Below are 17,694 nucleotides of genomic sequence, written 5' to 3' on the forward strand. Positions count from 1 at the left end.
CTGACCACTGCAGATTTGAGGTGTGTTTGACTTGAACGCTGTTCAGATCGATCGGTGTATGACATCAAAATAACGCGAGAGTGATTCGACAGCAAAAATCCTAAAATCAAACCGCCCAAACAAGACTTACAGATTAATATACAAATAAATCAGGACAGAGTTACATAAGAACGTTCCGAACTCATGATTCAATAAATGTTAAAAACTCGGTATATTTCCCTACACAGGAGCTGTTATTATTGTCAAATGTAGTTTAGCACTCATGAGTAATGTTGACGAATGCTTCAATGCTTTTAATGTCTGGGTGAACATGATGAGTTCTGCTGCTCCACAACCAGCGTAGTCACATCACTCAGACCGTGCGAGATCGGCTGTTGAAATACACATTGAGTTCTCAAAGTCACAAACTACATTCGATATAAAAACGATTGAATCTTTGGAGTAATTTTATGAATAAAGGTGGAAAATTTAATACATATTGAAGTAGGCTACGAGACTTTATTTCGTCATCTTAAATTCCATTTCAGCACCCCTGGTTCCTGCGGAAATGGCGAGAACCATTAAACCCTTAGAGAACACCGTCTTTAAAGAAAGTATGTGATAAAACTGCACATATTTGAGTTCGATGTTGCAAGAAAATGTGCAAAATGCCCAGAGTAACAGCAGCATCAACACACTGCCTGCAGCGGTGATGCATAATTTCAGGGCCGGGTTCAAAGTTCGTGCACACGCTTGGCAAACAAATGGGTGCAAAATGAATCCATTAACTCTGCTGTGGGTTTGGATTTGTTTGCACGGGTGTTCTGTTCTCTGCTATTGTGGAGTTCAGTTGTGTCGTGCTTTCATGTGGGCACATCTTCGACTGATGTTGTTCGCCCGTTAAAACATCTCATTTTCATGTTATGTAATACCAGTCGCAGAGGTTTCAAATCATTTCTCCCGGTTGACCAGAGTGCAGGCTTTAAAAATGCTTTTTGTGAGTCCTGCTCTAGGAACAATCTCTCCTGGTGCCAGTTTGAACTGGGTTAGACCTAAAAAAAAGTGGCATGCTTCTAAATTCAGCAAGCTCTGTTTTAGTTTAAAGGCCGTAAGGTGTTTTTTTTTTCTTTTTCGAGTTTCTCTAGACTGGTGGCTTAACATAGACTCTTTCTTGCTTTTGTAAGCTTTTGAAAGACGCATAGCGTATGTATTTTCATTTGCACCTGCTTTCTTCCTTCCAAACTGTATGGGAAGTTTTTACCATGAGCATTCATTTCAAAGGACTGTTTTGAGAATAGCGGCGGTCCTCCAGTGGCGTTCGCGTATTATAATTGGCGGCCCGCCAAAGTAGATTTGCATGTGAATGATGGTGTTTTGTGTTACGATCCAAAGAAAAGATGGGAGTTGAAGGGTGAAATGCCTCCCAGAATGGAAGAGTTTTGTGCAGGGGGGGTCGAGATAGAGCAGATACGAAGAACAAGCGCATACAGCCTCAGAGAATGAACAGAGACATTCAAAACACACACACCAATGCACACACACGGTGCGTCATGCCAAAAGGCACCAACGTGAGCGAGGGAGAGATGAAGAAAAGACGGCGCGAGGAAGAGAAAGGAGAGCATGCGTGGGTAGTGGGGGTTTTAGATGTGATAAGGCCTCCATGGTAACGGAATGTCTATCGTGGTTTATGTAATGCCACCCTGGTCCTCTCCATTACGCTCTCCTGAAATCCCAATCTCCGATCTACAGCTGATTACAGTCTATAGATTGACCACATCCGTGCAGCTTGAATTCTTAGCCCGTTTTTACCGACAGCGGTTTATTGAGCGTGAACTTCCGTGACTCCTAACCTTGAGGTGTCCCCATGCCTAAAAACATTTATATATAGGCACAGAGGAAAATGAAATTGCTCAAATGTTGCTCTTTCAACCTAGATGAGTTTTTGGTTATGCTTCATTTAAGTATTATGTCAATTGTTAAAAAGCAGCTGGGGGTCCGCAACCCCTGACAGTCTATAGGGGTCGACCAATTATAATTTTTGAAACTCTCTTTTATGAAGTTTACAAAGTATGTAAATGCATTAATATGATACTCTCTCTACCGTATTTTTAAAGTAAGAGTGAGTTCGGCCATTTTTAACTTGAATGTGCGAGGCTTCAGGTGTCCAGTTCATTTAGCTGACCGAAAACAGTCTGTTATGCTGCTTAATATTGCAAACTAGTATTTATTATTATAATCAAAAAATACTGCACTTTGTTATTAACCTATATAGTGCTAATGAACCGGAAGTCTCGGACATTCACAGAAAATAGCTTATAAATGTTATTTATATGCATCTTATTTATATCTATTTATTCTTAGAAACAGAGGCATTAGAAACATATTTGTTGTTATGTGTTATATGTTGGGTGTGTTTTAAAAATTGGACCCTGAGTATTTAATAAAAGTTTGGAATGATTGATTGATTGAAAAGTGACTTTTCACTGACTTTTGATTGCAAACTTGGCATCTTGGAAATTGTGAGCACAGTTTAAAATATGGTTGAGAATGAGAACTCTTCTGAAACTTGATGATATTACATAAGAAATGGTCTCATCAAGGTTGTTTTTGCAGAAACTGAAATTCTTTGAGACGGCCTTCAGTTGCACACTCCCCGTTACCTCCCTTCGTCTAAAGACAGCAGGGTTATGGTGTTTTCTTTTGGCAGTAGCTTCTCTTGACCTTAAGATGAAAAGAAAGGGAGTGATTTTCACTTGCCTGAACGATGGGTGTTCTGTACGTGTGATGGGTGTCCGTCTGAACTCCCTGCTGCATCTGCTCAGTTTGGTTCTCACAGTGCGAGAGCATGTGCTGCTGTGGAGAATACATGTGCAGTTTCTATATTTGACAATGAGTGTGTGTGTGTGTGTGTGTGTGTGCTTGTGTGGGTATCTGGGTGGGTGTTGGATTTTACTCTATTCCCACTCTTGTCATTTAAAGAGATGTGTTTTGTACCAATCTGGGCAGGAGATTTGCTACACTTTTAGCTCTGTCATAATATAAACTAGTGAGTCGAAAGAGGAAAATGGATGAAAGAACACTGGAGAATGTGGGGGCCGTCAGTGAAAGAAGGGATTAAATGTAGAAAAAGCATGCGAGGCGGATAGGTGTCATATTTGCGTCTTCTGTGCCTCATCTTCATGCTGATTTATATTTCCAAGCTAACACCAGCACTGACTAATTTACCACTAAATGTGGATATCAAACATTTACATGGTTAAGCTGCTTTGACAGCTTCTCATGGAAGCCTGTTTCCACCTAAAACAGGTAATGGGTACAGGACATAAAGTTTAAAATAAGAAATAAAGTCAAATATAAAGTTGCAGTTGTAAGACGGAAAGTCACAATTTAAAGATATAAAGTCACAATTATAAGAAAGAAAGTTTTGTGTGATATTAAGTCACAATTGAAAGATATAAGATATAAAGTCGCAAAAATAAGAAATAAAGTTGCAGCCATAAGATATAAAGTCCAACTTACATGATAGTCACAACTGAGAGATATAAAGTTGCAATTATGAGTTGAAGTTGTAGGATATAAAGTCGCAGTTATGTAAAGTCGTAATGACTGGAAATATTTAACAGGTTTCTGTGGTTTCTGCTTTTGCAAGGTGCAGTTTCCCATTATTCCTTTGATTTACCTTGATGTGGTAATTTTATTATCATAAAACTCTTAAATTTGGCTCAAAGATGTAAAGTCGGATCTAAAAGTGCTGAGTAAGGACAGCTGGATCCATTAAATACGCGTGATGCTCTGATTGTTCACGTGATTCAGGAATTTAGTGATTCAGGAGCCGTTTCGATGCTCTCTGCTAAGCCTGAGGGAGGCAAACAGACCCACACACTGACATAACACATGGCTCAATTACGGCTGCAGTACAAGTTATCGAGAATTATAAACTCCCACCCTAATGTAATCTCAACAGCCATGACAAATTCTAATGAGGAGAGATGGTCTTTGCCCTAGAAAGTAATGCTTACATACATCTGACCAGAGGGGGGCCAAAAGTGTTCCCGTCAGCCCTCACAATTGCACACGCTCATATGGTGACTACAATTCAAGTTGCTTTAATATCCTCTGACACAACACCTCATAAATTCCTCCTCGACTTCAGTAGAGGTTGTCCGTCGCGTGTCTTCTGTTCGGTTCGGTTGCAGCTATCAGAGGTGGTAATTAACCCAGTTGACTCCCCCTCCAGTTATTCCATTCCTGTTTTTCCTCACTAACTCGCCTCACCTGGCTGCCTGTGCCTGCCTTGCCGTAGTTTCTGGCTTTGCATCCCATTTGCTTTTTTGTGGGTTTTACCTTGATTATTTTTGCATCTGTCTGTGTGCGTACATCTGTCTGTGTGTCTCGCTCTCTGTCTCTCATCTATTTTATTTCCTCCTTACTCAACATGCAGCCTCTAAAGTCAGCGTTGCCGTGGCAACCGCAAGAGATCTGCAGCTCCAAAGATGTGGAAGGGAACTAACTCGCATGCCCACCTTTTAACTTGCACACACACAAACATATATATAGATATATAGAGAGAGAGAGGTGTGCATGTGACCTTATCTTCCCCAAGCTTTCATTATGCCTCACCTGTGACTCTCAAAAGAGGTGCGACTTCACAAAAACATGTACAGAGGTGTGAAGTATGCAGGTCTGAGCATGTTTCTAATATGCACATTAGAACGCCTTGAGTACACCGTGATGGCAGGAGGACGTGTGCGTCATTTTTCGATAATCACAGTTAGAAACAAGCACGTCTGCACCAATCGGTGATTAGTTGTTGCCTGCAAATCAGTAGGTGAAGCAGAGGATGATTGTGGGAATTTTTCTGTTCAGAAGATTCATTCAACTAAGGAAATTCAACTGACAATTCATCTTAATTAAACTCATCGTCTCACTGAACCAGTGATACAAGTTGATTCTGTGTCTAAGCTACTGCTCTGAAAAGGGAATGTGTTAATTGCTTTCCATGGCACGCGAACTCTTTAGCATTTTGAACTGAACCGACATATTCATGTTGTGCTACTGACTCTTTTCTCGTTCCTCTAGGCGATCACGTTTTAAATAGTTAGGTATCAATGATTTATGTGCTCCACATTGATATAACCCAGATACATAATCAGCATCATGTCCTCAAATCAGTCCCCGAAAACCTCACTGTCAAGATGTGCCCCAGATCGAAAGATATGATACACGTTTCTATTCTTTTTTTTGAGCATTTGAGTTTTTCAAAAGTCTTGCTTACGATTCCCTTTTCACTGTTTTTTTTTTACGCTCTTTACTTTCGTCTGCTACTGTTCAGGCTCATATTATAGAGAGGCAGACATGTTTGTTCAGTACATCACTGCAGCCTTTGGGAGTGTCTGTGATCCAAAGTGGGCCAGAAAGCACCGTGATTTATTCCACCCACAAACCCACTGCATGTCCTTGAGATGAGCTAGCAGAGGTGACGGCTTGTGCCGTCAGTTTCAACTTCCTACTCCCTGAACGAGTGTTCACAACCTGCCGAACAGCTATGACGAAGTCTGCACTAAAGATATCAGTTTCCTTCTCTTTCAATCTCTGCAACTGTCAAACATGAACATTTTGTTCAGTTGTGAAGTCACTAATGAGGTTGTGTTGTTCTTTCTCTCTTTGCAGAAATACTCCTGGATGACTTCATGCTGACACACCCAATCTTCCTGGCCTCAGACAAGTTCCAGCAGGTCTTGCTTCAGCAGTATCCTTTCTTCTCGCCAGAACCATAAGTGTCAACCTCTTCAATTCTGAAACTCTTCTAAACCTATCATAAGGTGATTTATATATCAAACTAGAACATGGACCTGGATCATCATCTTTGGATCAATGCTTCTATTAGCCAGTTATTTTTATGGGGGGCGGGCTAGGATAATGGTCTCATCAATCATTTTGGTTAGCATTAGCATTAGGAAAAAGGGTTAGCCTACCATTTATGTTGGGAATCTTGCTTTAGGGTCAACGCAATGTTGCCCTCTCTTGCGGAAAAATTATTATACTGTTTAATAAAAGTTATTATATTGAACTTTGAACTGAATTCATTTTGATTATATAATTTGTTCTTTGTATTTGATTAATTATTAAAAAACAAAAGTCCTAAAGTATAGAGAGACATGGTGATGGGAAAAAAAGTAAGATCAAAGGAGTCAACATTATTTTTCAATTCTTTTGGCATTTGTTTGCAAAAAGTTTTGCGTTCCCCTGAGAAGCTTTACATTCACTCGCAAAACTTTTAATATTGGAGGAGAAACTATATTTCAGTCAGTGCTTTTGCAAGCGAATGCAAAGTTTCTTTGTGAATGCGATACTTTTGTAGAGGTGACTAAACACAAATGCATTGCATTATAATTTCTCCTCCCATTTCATTTTTTTCATCATTATGTCCCCTTAGTGGCTCTGTAATATAGTGTGATATCATAACCTGTTATTTTTATCAGAAGACATTTCACATACCCAAAGCCTAGCATGACCATGCTTTATGGTTTTCCAGTCCAAAGGTTACCATCTCGACCCAGAACTAGTTAAATCACGTCTAATTGCATTTCTGGTGAAATTTCGTGGTGCAACAATAAACGTTAAAACTTTATTATTATTACGTTTTTTTTGTTTATGTTACTGTGTTTGAGATTGAACAGCTATGTGACAACGACAGCTATGCTAGTGCACAACATGTTCTCCAATCAGTTTGTTTACTTTGTAACACTCCATAAAAACTTTTCAGCCTTCAAAACACTCCCAAAACAAACCGAATTATCTGCTAAAAACAGCCAACAAACATAGCCGAGAATCCCAGCGTCTGTCTACCGCAGGGGGCTAAGAGTAGTCGCACATGCTGCTTAGGATTTGGGTCAAAATGATTTACCAATTAGCCGCAATGCTAACCTACCTCTATCAGTCTCTGCATTATAGACCCCCCGCCCCCCCACGCCACCGTCCATCCATCAAGGTTTCCGAAATTCAGATAAGAAGAGTGCAATGTGGGGAATGTGTTTGTTTTGTTAGCTTTAGGCAGAGTGTGTATAAGTGTATGCGTGTGTGTGTGTGTGTGCAGAGGACACCCCTCTCTCTCTCTTTCTCTCTCCATAAGTCCCCTTATTTGGTGACCTACATTCCTTCTGTGAGTGCCATAGCCCCCCCTATCCAGACCATAATGGCGTCTGAGGGGCTTGTCTGGAGACTTTGAGCACAAAGGTATTCCTGGGGAGGCCCGTCTGCATGCCTCAGCGCTCCTAATGCAGCGTGTCTGCTGCGGATCTTCTGCGGGAATCAGTGACCCTCGCTAATCTTCCGTCACCACCTCGCCACCACTCCTCTCTTTCTCTTTCCTCTCCCTCCTCCTGAGACATTTATCTTTCTAGTTTCCACACCTTTTTTCTTGACCTAATCCATCCTTTTTGTTGTGGCAACATGTCTGCTTCCTGCTTAGAAAAGACCCGTCTCCTACACTTCCCACTAGTCAGGGCTCATTTAAGGGGTTTAAGAAAAAGATTTGAAAGCAGGATGATTCCTTTTCATTCAGGACTGATAGTGCTTTCAGCCCTTCACACGTTGACACACACACTCCCGGCGGACTCGGCCTGGCTGGGCTCCAAACCGCGATCCAGGACTCGTGCAGGGGAACAGAGTTCATCTTTTGCAGCTGCCCAGCGGCTCAGACGGCTGCTGTTTTTTGTGCACCCAAGCAGAGGTGACGGCTCTGGATATAGATTTACTAGATCTGGGATGCCATTTGGAGAAGCACCTCTTGGGCCTTTTTATGTACGGGAATAGTCGAGTCAATTTTAGACAGGGTGTCGGGGACTCTTTAATTATAGGCAGAGAGGCTCAAGGATACTCCAGTTTAAATTTAGTCCACTTTTCAGGTTTCTTGCGCATATGAGTGTACAATTGGGGACAGGGAGATTTTTAGGTCATTTTTACCTGCTGAAAACATGCTAAAATGCTTATGTGTTACTTCACCAACTTGACTTATGTAAGTGTGTGAGTAACGAAAAAATTTGTTCCGTGTGTAGTAGTGTGTTGTAGCGTGTGTGTGTGTGTGTATGTGAGTGTGTGTGGGTGTGATGGGTGTGTTCCATCGCCCTCAATACTTTTCAAAGGTTGTAATTATTCTGGCTGTCTGGCCACAGAGGCATAGATTTTGTTTTTCCAGTGCGGCATCTGTGTCAGGTGATCGGATAGCGGCTGTCTGAGTATGTGTTTATCCGCATGCACTCCACAAACCCACAATATATGTGCTGAAAATCACCAGCTGTAGATTATGTAGGCCACAATTTATCTATCTATCTATCTATCTATCTATCTATCTATCTATCTATCTATCTATCTATCTATCTATCTATCTATCTATCTATCTATCTATCTATCTATCTATCTATCTATCTATCTATCTATCTATCTATCTATCTATCTATCTATCTATCTATCTATCTATCTATCTATCTATCTATCTATTATCTGTCTGTCTGTCTGTCTGTTTGTCTATATGTCTATATGTCCATATGTCTATCTATTTCTATCTGTTTGTCTGCCTGTCTGCCTGTCTGTACAGGTTCAGATGTGTGTGCATTTGTATTCACTGTATTTAGTGAGCGCAGGTGTGTATGTGTTGGCTCGTGAGTGTGTTGTTTCTTAACTCCTGGCTCAGATTCAGCTCAGAGGGTAAGGAGGGTGAGGGCTGGCCCGGCTGGGAGGGAGCTGAGCGGAAACTTGCAGTTCTGACTGTGGCCTTCCGCTATCTGGACACATACAGAGACTTACTGCAGGAGGAGGGAGATCGCTCCAACACCTTCCCAAAGGTACCGCACACGTGTGTCAGAAACCTCAAAGGAATGCTCAAAAGTGTTTTTTCTAACACACAGAAATCAGTGTCGGACCATAAACTACAACTTTTTGTTTTCACATTGCCATTTCAGTATTATTAAAATACTAAAACAGTTTAAAGGGATAGTTCACCCAAAAATTAAAATTAAGTCAATAATTACTCACCCCCATGCTGTACCAACCCCGTAAGACCTTCGCTTCTCTTCAGAACACAAATGAAGATATTTTTGATTGACACATGCGCGAGAACTGAGAAGAGGACGTTCCTCTTCTACTACTTCTTGTTCAGTTCTCACGCTTGCGTCGTGGAAATCTTTTGAAGTCTCGTTTCAGGCCTACAAGGAAGAAAAGGAATAGTCGAATAAAGTCGTTATTTTTGTTTTTGTTTTTTCACACAAAAAGTATTCTCGTCGTTCGACAAACTTAAAGTTGAGCCACTGTAGTCACTAGGATTGGGTATCGTTTGAATTTGAACGATTCTGATTCCAATTCCGATTCCTTGTTTCGATTCCGGTTCCTAACGATTCTCGATTCCGATTCTTTTAAGAGGCAGGGTCAAAAAACTTCAGCTAACCTTGCTAACCAACGGTCTTTCTGAAGGAAATACTCCTTCTGTCATAAATACTCCTTTTGTCACAAATTTTGCATTTTGCCGAGATTTCGTTATTTTTAGAAAAGTGAAGACGCCGACGTAAGCTACTCATGTTCGACTCGCGCGGTTATGCCAACGCTTCCGGTAGACGCTTCTTCGTTGGTGTTGTTCAGCGGTTTCTTCTTCTGCTCGGCGGACTGTGAATATCAAAACTAGGAATCGAAATTTTAACTTTTGAACGATTCCGGGAAAAACGAAAAGTTAGTCCCGGTTCCAATCGATACTCGATTCTCGATACCCAACCCTAGTAGTCACATGGAATATTTAACAATTTTCTTCAATGACTTTCTGGGCCGTCAAGTTTCAATCCCTTAGGAGCCTATGTAGAAGTGATCCACCTCTGAAATTTAATCAAAAATATCTTAATTTGTGTTCCGAATACGAACGAAGGTCGTACAGCATGGGGGTGAGTAATTAATGACTTCATTTTTGGGTGAACTATCCCTTTAACATCTGTGGTATATATTATAAAGAGGTTAACTTTTCATAATCATCAGTTGCTTCCTCTTTATTCACTCCTGGTTTTAATAATAATGCAACCTATGGTTTCAGGAGCTGTATTTGCGTGCCGTTCAGGAGCTCAGTCGCTTTCCCGAACTGGTGGAAGACGTCTTGAAACTTCAGCGCTGGACTGAGATATTACACAGCCCGTAAGCATCAAATCCTCTTCATCCTCATAGTGGAATTTTCATTTAAGCTATAAATGTTTGTTTTTTTATGAGCTATAATGGCTGGAACATGAAAATCATTTAATACATGAAGAAACAGAGCCTCTGAGTTTACGCACATCATGAGTTGTAAAGTATTAAATGAGGCGTATGTAGTTGCCCATTAAGAGCTTTAGAAGCAGATGAAGAATTAATGTGCAGAGATTAATACTTTAATGTGTTGTGTTCAATTTCGATTGTGTCATTAAAAGCCTCTCGACGGGGCAGCAGTCTTTTCCTAAAACCTTAAACAATTTATTTCTGTATCCCATTTTATAAAAATAGGTCTATATATTATCTGGTTGACATTAAAGTGGCAATGGCATGTTTGGTCTTTCTGCTTCTTTAAACTATAAAGATGCCATGTAAACATAATGTAATTTCCACTGTTTTGGCATATTGGAGTTTAAAATTTCTTGCAGTCCAGTCATAACAAATAGTTTAAGAGCCTGCCATGACTCGTCCTCAAATATCTTGCCCATGCATAGAGCATTTTCCATCCCTGATGCCATTACCAAACTAATTTTAGGTTGATATTTGTCTTTTGGAGACAAATAACTTATTTAGTTATTTACACTTGAATAGCTACCTGACTTGTTTTTCCCTCATATCCGACAGAGCCGAGGAAGACAAGGAAAGTCGCAAGAAGCAAGTCCGCCCGCTCTTCCGACACTTCAGACGTATCGACGCCTGCCTGCAGCCCCGAGAGGCTTTCCGTGGCTCAGACGAGAGTACGTTTTAATAGAATGCATAAATATTGCACAGACTGACCACAGTTTAATAACTTTGCGTTTGCTTAGCTGTGCAATAACACCCATGAGAATACCGTTAGTGAATCATCGTATTCATCCTTTTCTGTAAAAGTGCCAGTCTGCTTCCACTTCATTCAAACCAGGATGACAAATCGGGTCAAGGGGTAGTGTTTGCCAAGTTTTATAGATGCAATGAGCTCATCTGATGGAATGGGACTCTTTGTAGGGCCAGTGGCTCAAGCCAAGCTAAGTGATTTCCCAGACCTTAATCAATGGGCAATCTGACAGTACAAAACGCTGCTACCCTGAAGCCTCTAGTGACCCAGTTTCTGCTTTTGTCTCAGCTGTGACTGGCGAATGGAGAGGAAGTCAATACTGTACTTACTTAAGACTATTCAAAGTTTTGGATGATATATTTAACTCATGATAAAATGGGTGATGCTGATACTGCTATCTGGAAAGTCTGAAATATATACACTTGTATGTATACACAAGACGGTATGGAAATTACAAAAGATCTCTATTATCTTTATTCTATAAATGCTGTTCGTTTTGAACTTACTGTTTATCAAAGAATCCTAAAGAAAGACCCATGGTTTCCACAAAAATATTAAGCAGAACAACTGTTTTCAACATTGATAATAATAAGAAATCTTTCTTGAGCAGGTTTCATATTGGAGTAATGATGCTGAAAATTCCATTATTATTACTATTATTATAGTATTTATAATATATTATCTTATCTATATGTAATGAACAAATGTGTTGAGCTACCTAAACCTATTTTTGACAAATAATAACCTGGGGCCAGTTGCACCAACAGGGCTTAGGCCTGGTCTTAAGGTAAGTAGGTCTTAACTCAGCATTCTAAGTCCGACCTAATAGTTACGACTGTTGCACCATCCAGGCTTAAGCCCTCTTCTCACTAAGACCGAGCGTAAATCTTACGCCTAGTCAGTAGCAGGCGTAAAGTCAAATTCTAGGCATATAATAGCTTTAATAGGCCTATCCGTTTTCCGACAGATAATGAATCGTTAAAATTATTTGTTAATAATGGTCAAATCTTCACTGTCTATTGCATGGAGACTGCTACGGTTTCATTTTGAAATTCTCGTCAGCGGAATAAAGGGGAAACAAACAATATTCACAATATTGTGTCTAAAAAGTAACTCATAATGTTAACTTATTGTTAATTTAACTGTTGTATAAAATAATAACATTTTAATAACATAATATGATATAAATATAAGACAAAAACTTATTTGGGGACATACCTATAACTGCAGTTACGCATCAAGCAGTGAAAACAAGCACGCAAAACAAATCAGCTCGCAGTGCCTCGTCCATAGTTAAAACAATGATTACAATATCATCATAGACGATACATAGCGTACACTCCTAAGCACATAAAGAATGAACTTACAATTGAACTGACATTTATTACCAACGTTCTTCTACCTCTCCTCTCGCGTGCAGGAGACAGACGTAATGCTTCCGCGAATGAAGCGAATTGTCACGTGCTGACTGTACAGCTCTATTAACTTTAATATCTCAATGTCAGTGAAATTTCCTTTCCTTTTTCTTTGATCCTCCATTAATACGGCTACAAGTTAACAAAACAGCGGAAGATCGTTTACAGCGTAACCCAGCAACGCACGCTGCTAGGCAACCGCTAGAGTTCCATGGCCATTCACATGAACACGCATCGCTAAGACCAGGCGTAGTTAAGCCTTGGCTTAAGCCTGGTTGGTGCAACTGACGTTAGGTCAACTCTAAAGACTGGTCTTAACTAAGACCTACTTAGCAGTTAGGACCAGGCTTAGTAAAGCCCTGTTGGTGCAACCGGCTCCTGGTGGTTAATAAATAAAATATTTTATTATTATTGTTATAAAAGCGTGTGATTCTGTTGCCTGAGATCTCTGTTGACTTTGTGTTGGATAGCAGGATTGACTGTTTGGTCCTTGTTTAGTCTTCTGCAGGGTTTACACACCAGATCACTCGTACGTGACCATTCGGAGCCGTCTTTCATGCCGGGTCGGGGAGATCTTGGCTCTGGTGAAAGAGAAGCTCCAGTATAGCGAGGACCAGCCTACCCAACCTGCCAACCTTATACTGGTGGCTGTCACCTCAGCTGGAGGTAAGAGCATTACAGTTTGTACCCATAAACACCATGCAAACATACCAAGACTGAACTAAAACCTCAAACACAGCATCATTTGGGTACAAAATGGCCAAGTTTATAATGATCCAGACCTTGATTCACTGCTTGGGGACACAACATTTTTCAGAATGTTTTCGATCATCTGCTTTAACATCACAATCTAATCTGTGTTTGTTCAGAGAAGGCCGTGTTCCGTCCCAGCGACGAGGCCGTTTTCACCACCCTGGGGGTCAACACCCACCTGTTCGCCTGCGAGGCCTCAGAGCTCGAGAGCTTGGTGAGAACCGTGGGCGAGACATTCACGTTGGGTGGGGGGAGTGGTGTTGCCATGGAGGCCTTCATAAATAGCAACCATTAATGCCAACACTGGAATGCTCACTTATGATTATCATGTGTCAAACACCATGAATTATAATATTCAGTGAAGGTGTTATCCACAATAGTGTCGAGGACTTTATTCAGTGGTTTAGAAATTATTAAAGGCATTCGATTGCCATCAAAATCTCTTTTTATGCAAACACAAATTGAAAGTAGTATCACAGTGTCACAGTGATTTCAAATCTGAAATTGTAGTTCTGTCATGAAAACTCTTTGGGTGTTTGGCATGAGAATGGGTAATGACAGTGTTGATGTGTTTGGCGGAATAGATCTGCTGCACTGTTGCTGCTGCAGAGGAAGTGCAGGATTTGCTACTGCAAACACATACACAACACGCTGCTGTGAGCAAGACAGACATGCCGCTGCTGAACAATATAGCGTGCGTGAATTAGCCGTAGCAGATCTATACAGGTGGAGCTGGGGAAGGTGGATTTAAGGGTTGATCAGCGAGCTGATTGGCTACTGATACAGCAGGAACCAATCAGCTGCAACTAATAAAGAATAATGTGATTGCAAGCAGATTGAGCAAGCACCATCTAGAGTTTCATGACAGAACTTTGTATTTCAGCTTCGCTGTGTGAGAGAAAATGCACTTAGAAACACAAGGATGTGAGCAAATATTCAAGATTTGGGGGCACAAAATGTATGATGTTATTAAAAACCCATATTGACTTGTCCCCCTCAGTGTCTTTTGGTGACTCTGGTTCTCATCCACATTTCTTTGTTGGTCAGATACCTCTCCCTGAGGAGATCCACTGGTCACCAGGCGACAGCAAACTCCATGACATGAGTGCAGAGGAGGTGGCCAATCAGCTGGTGGTGTTCGACTGGGAACTCTTCAGCTGTGTGCACGAGGTCAGGACACTACAGCATTCAGCACTGCTTCACGACACACTGACAGTCCTGCAGACAGCTATTGCATTGCATTGTGCACATTATAATATCAAAATATTTCATGCTTCCAGCTATTTTAATGGATAAATTCCTTGCATCCTGTGCATTAACCTGGTTATTATTGTGCATGGCAGCAGTTACAGTGCAGTACTTACATTCAAGGTAAATTTGATTTGAATGTGTAAACCAAACTCACGAGTCACGACTCTTTTTTCCAGTATAATGCTCATCCAGTTGAGCATTATACATATCTCATTCATTTTTAAATTAGTTACATTAATTTATTTACTTTTTAGGTTTTTGCACAAATACATTTCTAAAACAGTGTTGTTATTGTTACCTAAAAATAAAACTATTAAAAATGTTTTTTCGAGAGTTGAAATAAAGCTGCAATGTAAAAAAATATAAATAATACATAAACTTAACCTTGACCAAAAGTTAAACTTAAACAAAAGTAAAAAAAACTTGAAAATTAGAAATGTTGTTGTAGTTGAAGTACTGAAATCACTAAACAGAAATAGATTATTTAAAGCTATATAGCAATATATAAAACAAAAAACTAATAAAAATTACAAAAGCCCATAAAAAAACGAAAATATAAAAATAAGAAATTATTAATATTTTTCAAAGATTTGTTTATTAAAATAAATATTTGTATTAGAAGAAATTTAAATATTTTTAAAATATCCATAAATGCTATAATAATAAATAAATAATTCTGAAATAACACTGTTCTAAAATGGTCAACAATATATCGTTATTTGTCAGTATGCATATTTTTAATGGGTGGGTATATACTTCTATTCCTACAGGCTGGGTTGCTACAAAGTCTGACCAAGGCTTGTCTAGAGAGCTACAATGCCCACTTTGTAGTTTTCCATTGCAATCAAATGTGTGCCTTAGGAAACTGTCTTTAAGTTCAAGGCTAGTCGCATAGCAAAGTTCAAGCAAAAACAACAAAACTTTATGGCACGTTATGCAATGTTTTCTCTGTTTCCCAGTGTCTTAGTTCCTGTTCTGGTTTGATTTCTGTTTGCGTTGTTTGAACAGGTGGAGTTTGTGTGTTACGTGTTCCATGGGGAACAGGCTCGCTGGCGCCCCCTTAACCTGGAGCTGATCCTGCAGCGATGCAGTGAGGTGCAGCACTGGGTCGCCACAGAGATCCTGCAGTGCCAGTCGCTTCCAAAGAGGATACAGCTACTGCGAAAGTTCATAAAGATTGCAGCCTTGTGAGTGTATATGTGTTTGTGCAGAGTACAAGCTAAATCCGCTTATGAAGGTGTCAAAAATGAATTATTCAGAAATCGTAAGAACCGTGAACATGTTAACATGTGACCACCCACATATATCAGCACCTGCTCAGTATTCAGCAACTTGAAGGGGGCGCGAGCAATGATTGCACATACAAAGAGGATACCCAATCGTAGCAGAGTTACTTTGCATATAGCCTTAAAGGTGCAGTAGCAAATAAACATCTGCTTAATTTTAAGGGTTCAGAAAGATGCTAAAAATTAAATTAATATGTGAATTAATTGGTGAAATAAAATTTCCCTCAAGTGGACTTGCTTTTTATTCAAGTTTGTTCACCTCTTATTCACATTCTAGTGGTATTGAAGGATTTTTTATTTACTATTAAAGTCCTTATTAATATTTTGGATTAAATTAAAAAAAGTTTTAGTCATTTTGTTATGTGCCTTGTCATTATTAATACCCTTTTTAATGGTTTACCACTTCTACATTGCTTCAACTTGTTTTTTTAATGTCAGTTTAATCATTTTTAATGCTGATTTTAATACTATTGACTTCTGATTTGGAACAGCTTTAGATTTAGATAACAATAACAACTCTTCCCCACTCTTTCTCAGGTGTGTGTGTATGTAATCAGTGCTACTGTGTGTGTTTTAGATGTAAACAGCAGCAGGATCTGCTGTCGTTCCTGGCGCTGGTTCTGGGACTGGACAATCCTGCAGTCAGCCGCCTACGTCTGACCTGGGAAGTGAGTGCATTTGTTTGATAATCTCTCGCTTTCTTTTTCACTTCTCTTTCTCTCTCACACTCACACACAGTCTTTTAGCACCTCTGCCTACTCTCGTTCCCAAGAACCACTGAGTGTTATTCTTGGCAGGAGGCTATTAACAGTTACCATGGCAACGGAACTGAATTAGCTTCTGCCGTTCTGAAGGAAATACTTCCATGTCCACTGTCCTCGATCATGCTTTAATGCTTTGAACTTTTTTTTTTTTTGTGTGGCTTATGTTTGTGTTTCATATGTGTTGGTTTTCATCCATCCGATTCCTAATAGAGATCCAATTGCCAATTGAAATGTGTTGGTTACTAATTGCATATGTATGTGTGTTTTGGCAGGGTTTGCCAGGAAAGTTCCGGAAGCAGTTTCAGCAGTTTGAGAGCCTTGCGGTAAGCGAAGAAAAATCACAAATGCAATGTCTTTAATATCTCAATTGTCTCTCCTAGACAGCAATGAGATTAAATGGAGAGCAAACATTGACTTTTACTCCGGTCTCCTGCTTTCTCTTGGTGGAAAAAAGAGTCCTCTAGACTAGTTTCAGAACAGATCTTAATAATGTCTTGAACTGTGCTTAGATTTGCAAAGATCAAAAGTTAGAGCTCAAATGTTTCTCATTGACTTCTCAGTAAAACCATTAGTATATGTTAAAATATTCTTACAATATTTAAAATAGCTAATTTCTCTTTTAATCTATTTTAAATGTAATTTATTCCTGTGATCAAAGCTGAAATATCAGCATCACTGGAGGTCTTCAGTGTCACATAACCCTTCAAAAATCATTCTAATAGGATGATTTGCTGCTCAATAAATATTTTTTCTTATTATTAAATTGAAAACAGTTGTGCTGCTTAATGGTTTGTGGAAACTGTGATACATTTTGTCAGGACTCTTTGATGAATAGAAAATAGCTATAAGAACAGCATTTATTTGAAATATAAATGTTGGTAACACTTTATTACAAGTCATTATAAAAGTATAAAGTATTGCCTTGTTAATTATGCCATTAATACTTGTCAACACACCTTTACAAAGTAAAATGCATTAAAAAACATGACAAACAACTGTAACTGTAACAATGAATCTGCACATTTTATAATGCATTTGAACTTTGGTTACAATTTTTATGAAAAGGTATAATGCATTAAAACATACATTATGAATACTTTTATAATGCACTATACATAAAGGCTAGTGTTACCAAATTTCATGTGTTGAAATGTACAAAACTTTACTGTCACTTTTGATCTGTTTGCATCCTTGTATTCTACTCAGTACTT

General features: G+C 39.5%; 1 protein-coding gene across 1 annotated transcript in view; it reads left to right on the forward strand.

Moving 5' to 3' along the window:
- The window catches only part of rapgefl1 (Rap guanine nucleotide exchange factor (GEF)-like 1), a 41,711-nt gene that overhangs the window by 11,958 nt on the left and 12,059 nt on the right, over positions 1–17,694 (forward strand). The window contains exons 2-11 of the mRNA XM_039686809.2: positions 5,650–5,728; positions 8,672–8,822; positions 10,052–10,149; positions 10,825–10,937; positions 12,928–13,095; positions 13,299–13,396; positions 14,230–14,352; positions 15,442–15,620; positions 16,297–16,387; positions 16,756–16,806. Of these exons, the coding sequence (XP_039542743.1) occupies positions 5,650–5,728; positions 8,672–8,822; positions 10,052–10,149; positions 10,825–10,937; positions 12,928–13,095; positions 13,299–13,396; positions 14,230–14,352; positions 15,442–15,620; positions 16,297–16,387; positions 16,756–16,806 (1,151 nt within the window). The remainder of the gene's footprint in view (positions 1–5,649; positions 5,729–8,671; positions 8,823–10,051; positions 10,150–10,824; positions 10,938–12,927; positions 13,096–13,298; positions 13,397–14,229; positions 14,353–15,441; positions 15,621–16,296; positions 16,388–16,755; positions 16,807–17,694) is intronic.

The sequence above is a fragment of the Pimephales promelas genome, chromosome 3, assembly GCF_988280905.1.
Source record: "Pimephales promelas chromosome 3, fPimPro1.hap1.1, whole genome shotgun sequence".
Lineage (NCBI taxonomy): Eukaryota > Metazoa > Chordata > Actinopteri > Cypriniformes > Leuciscidae > Pimephales > Pimephales promelas.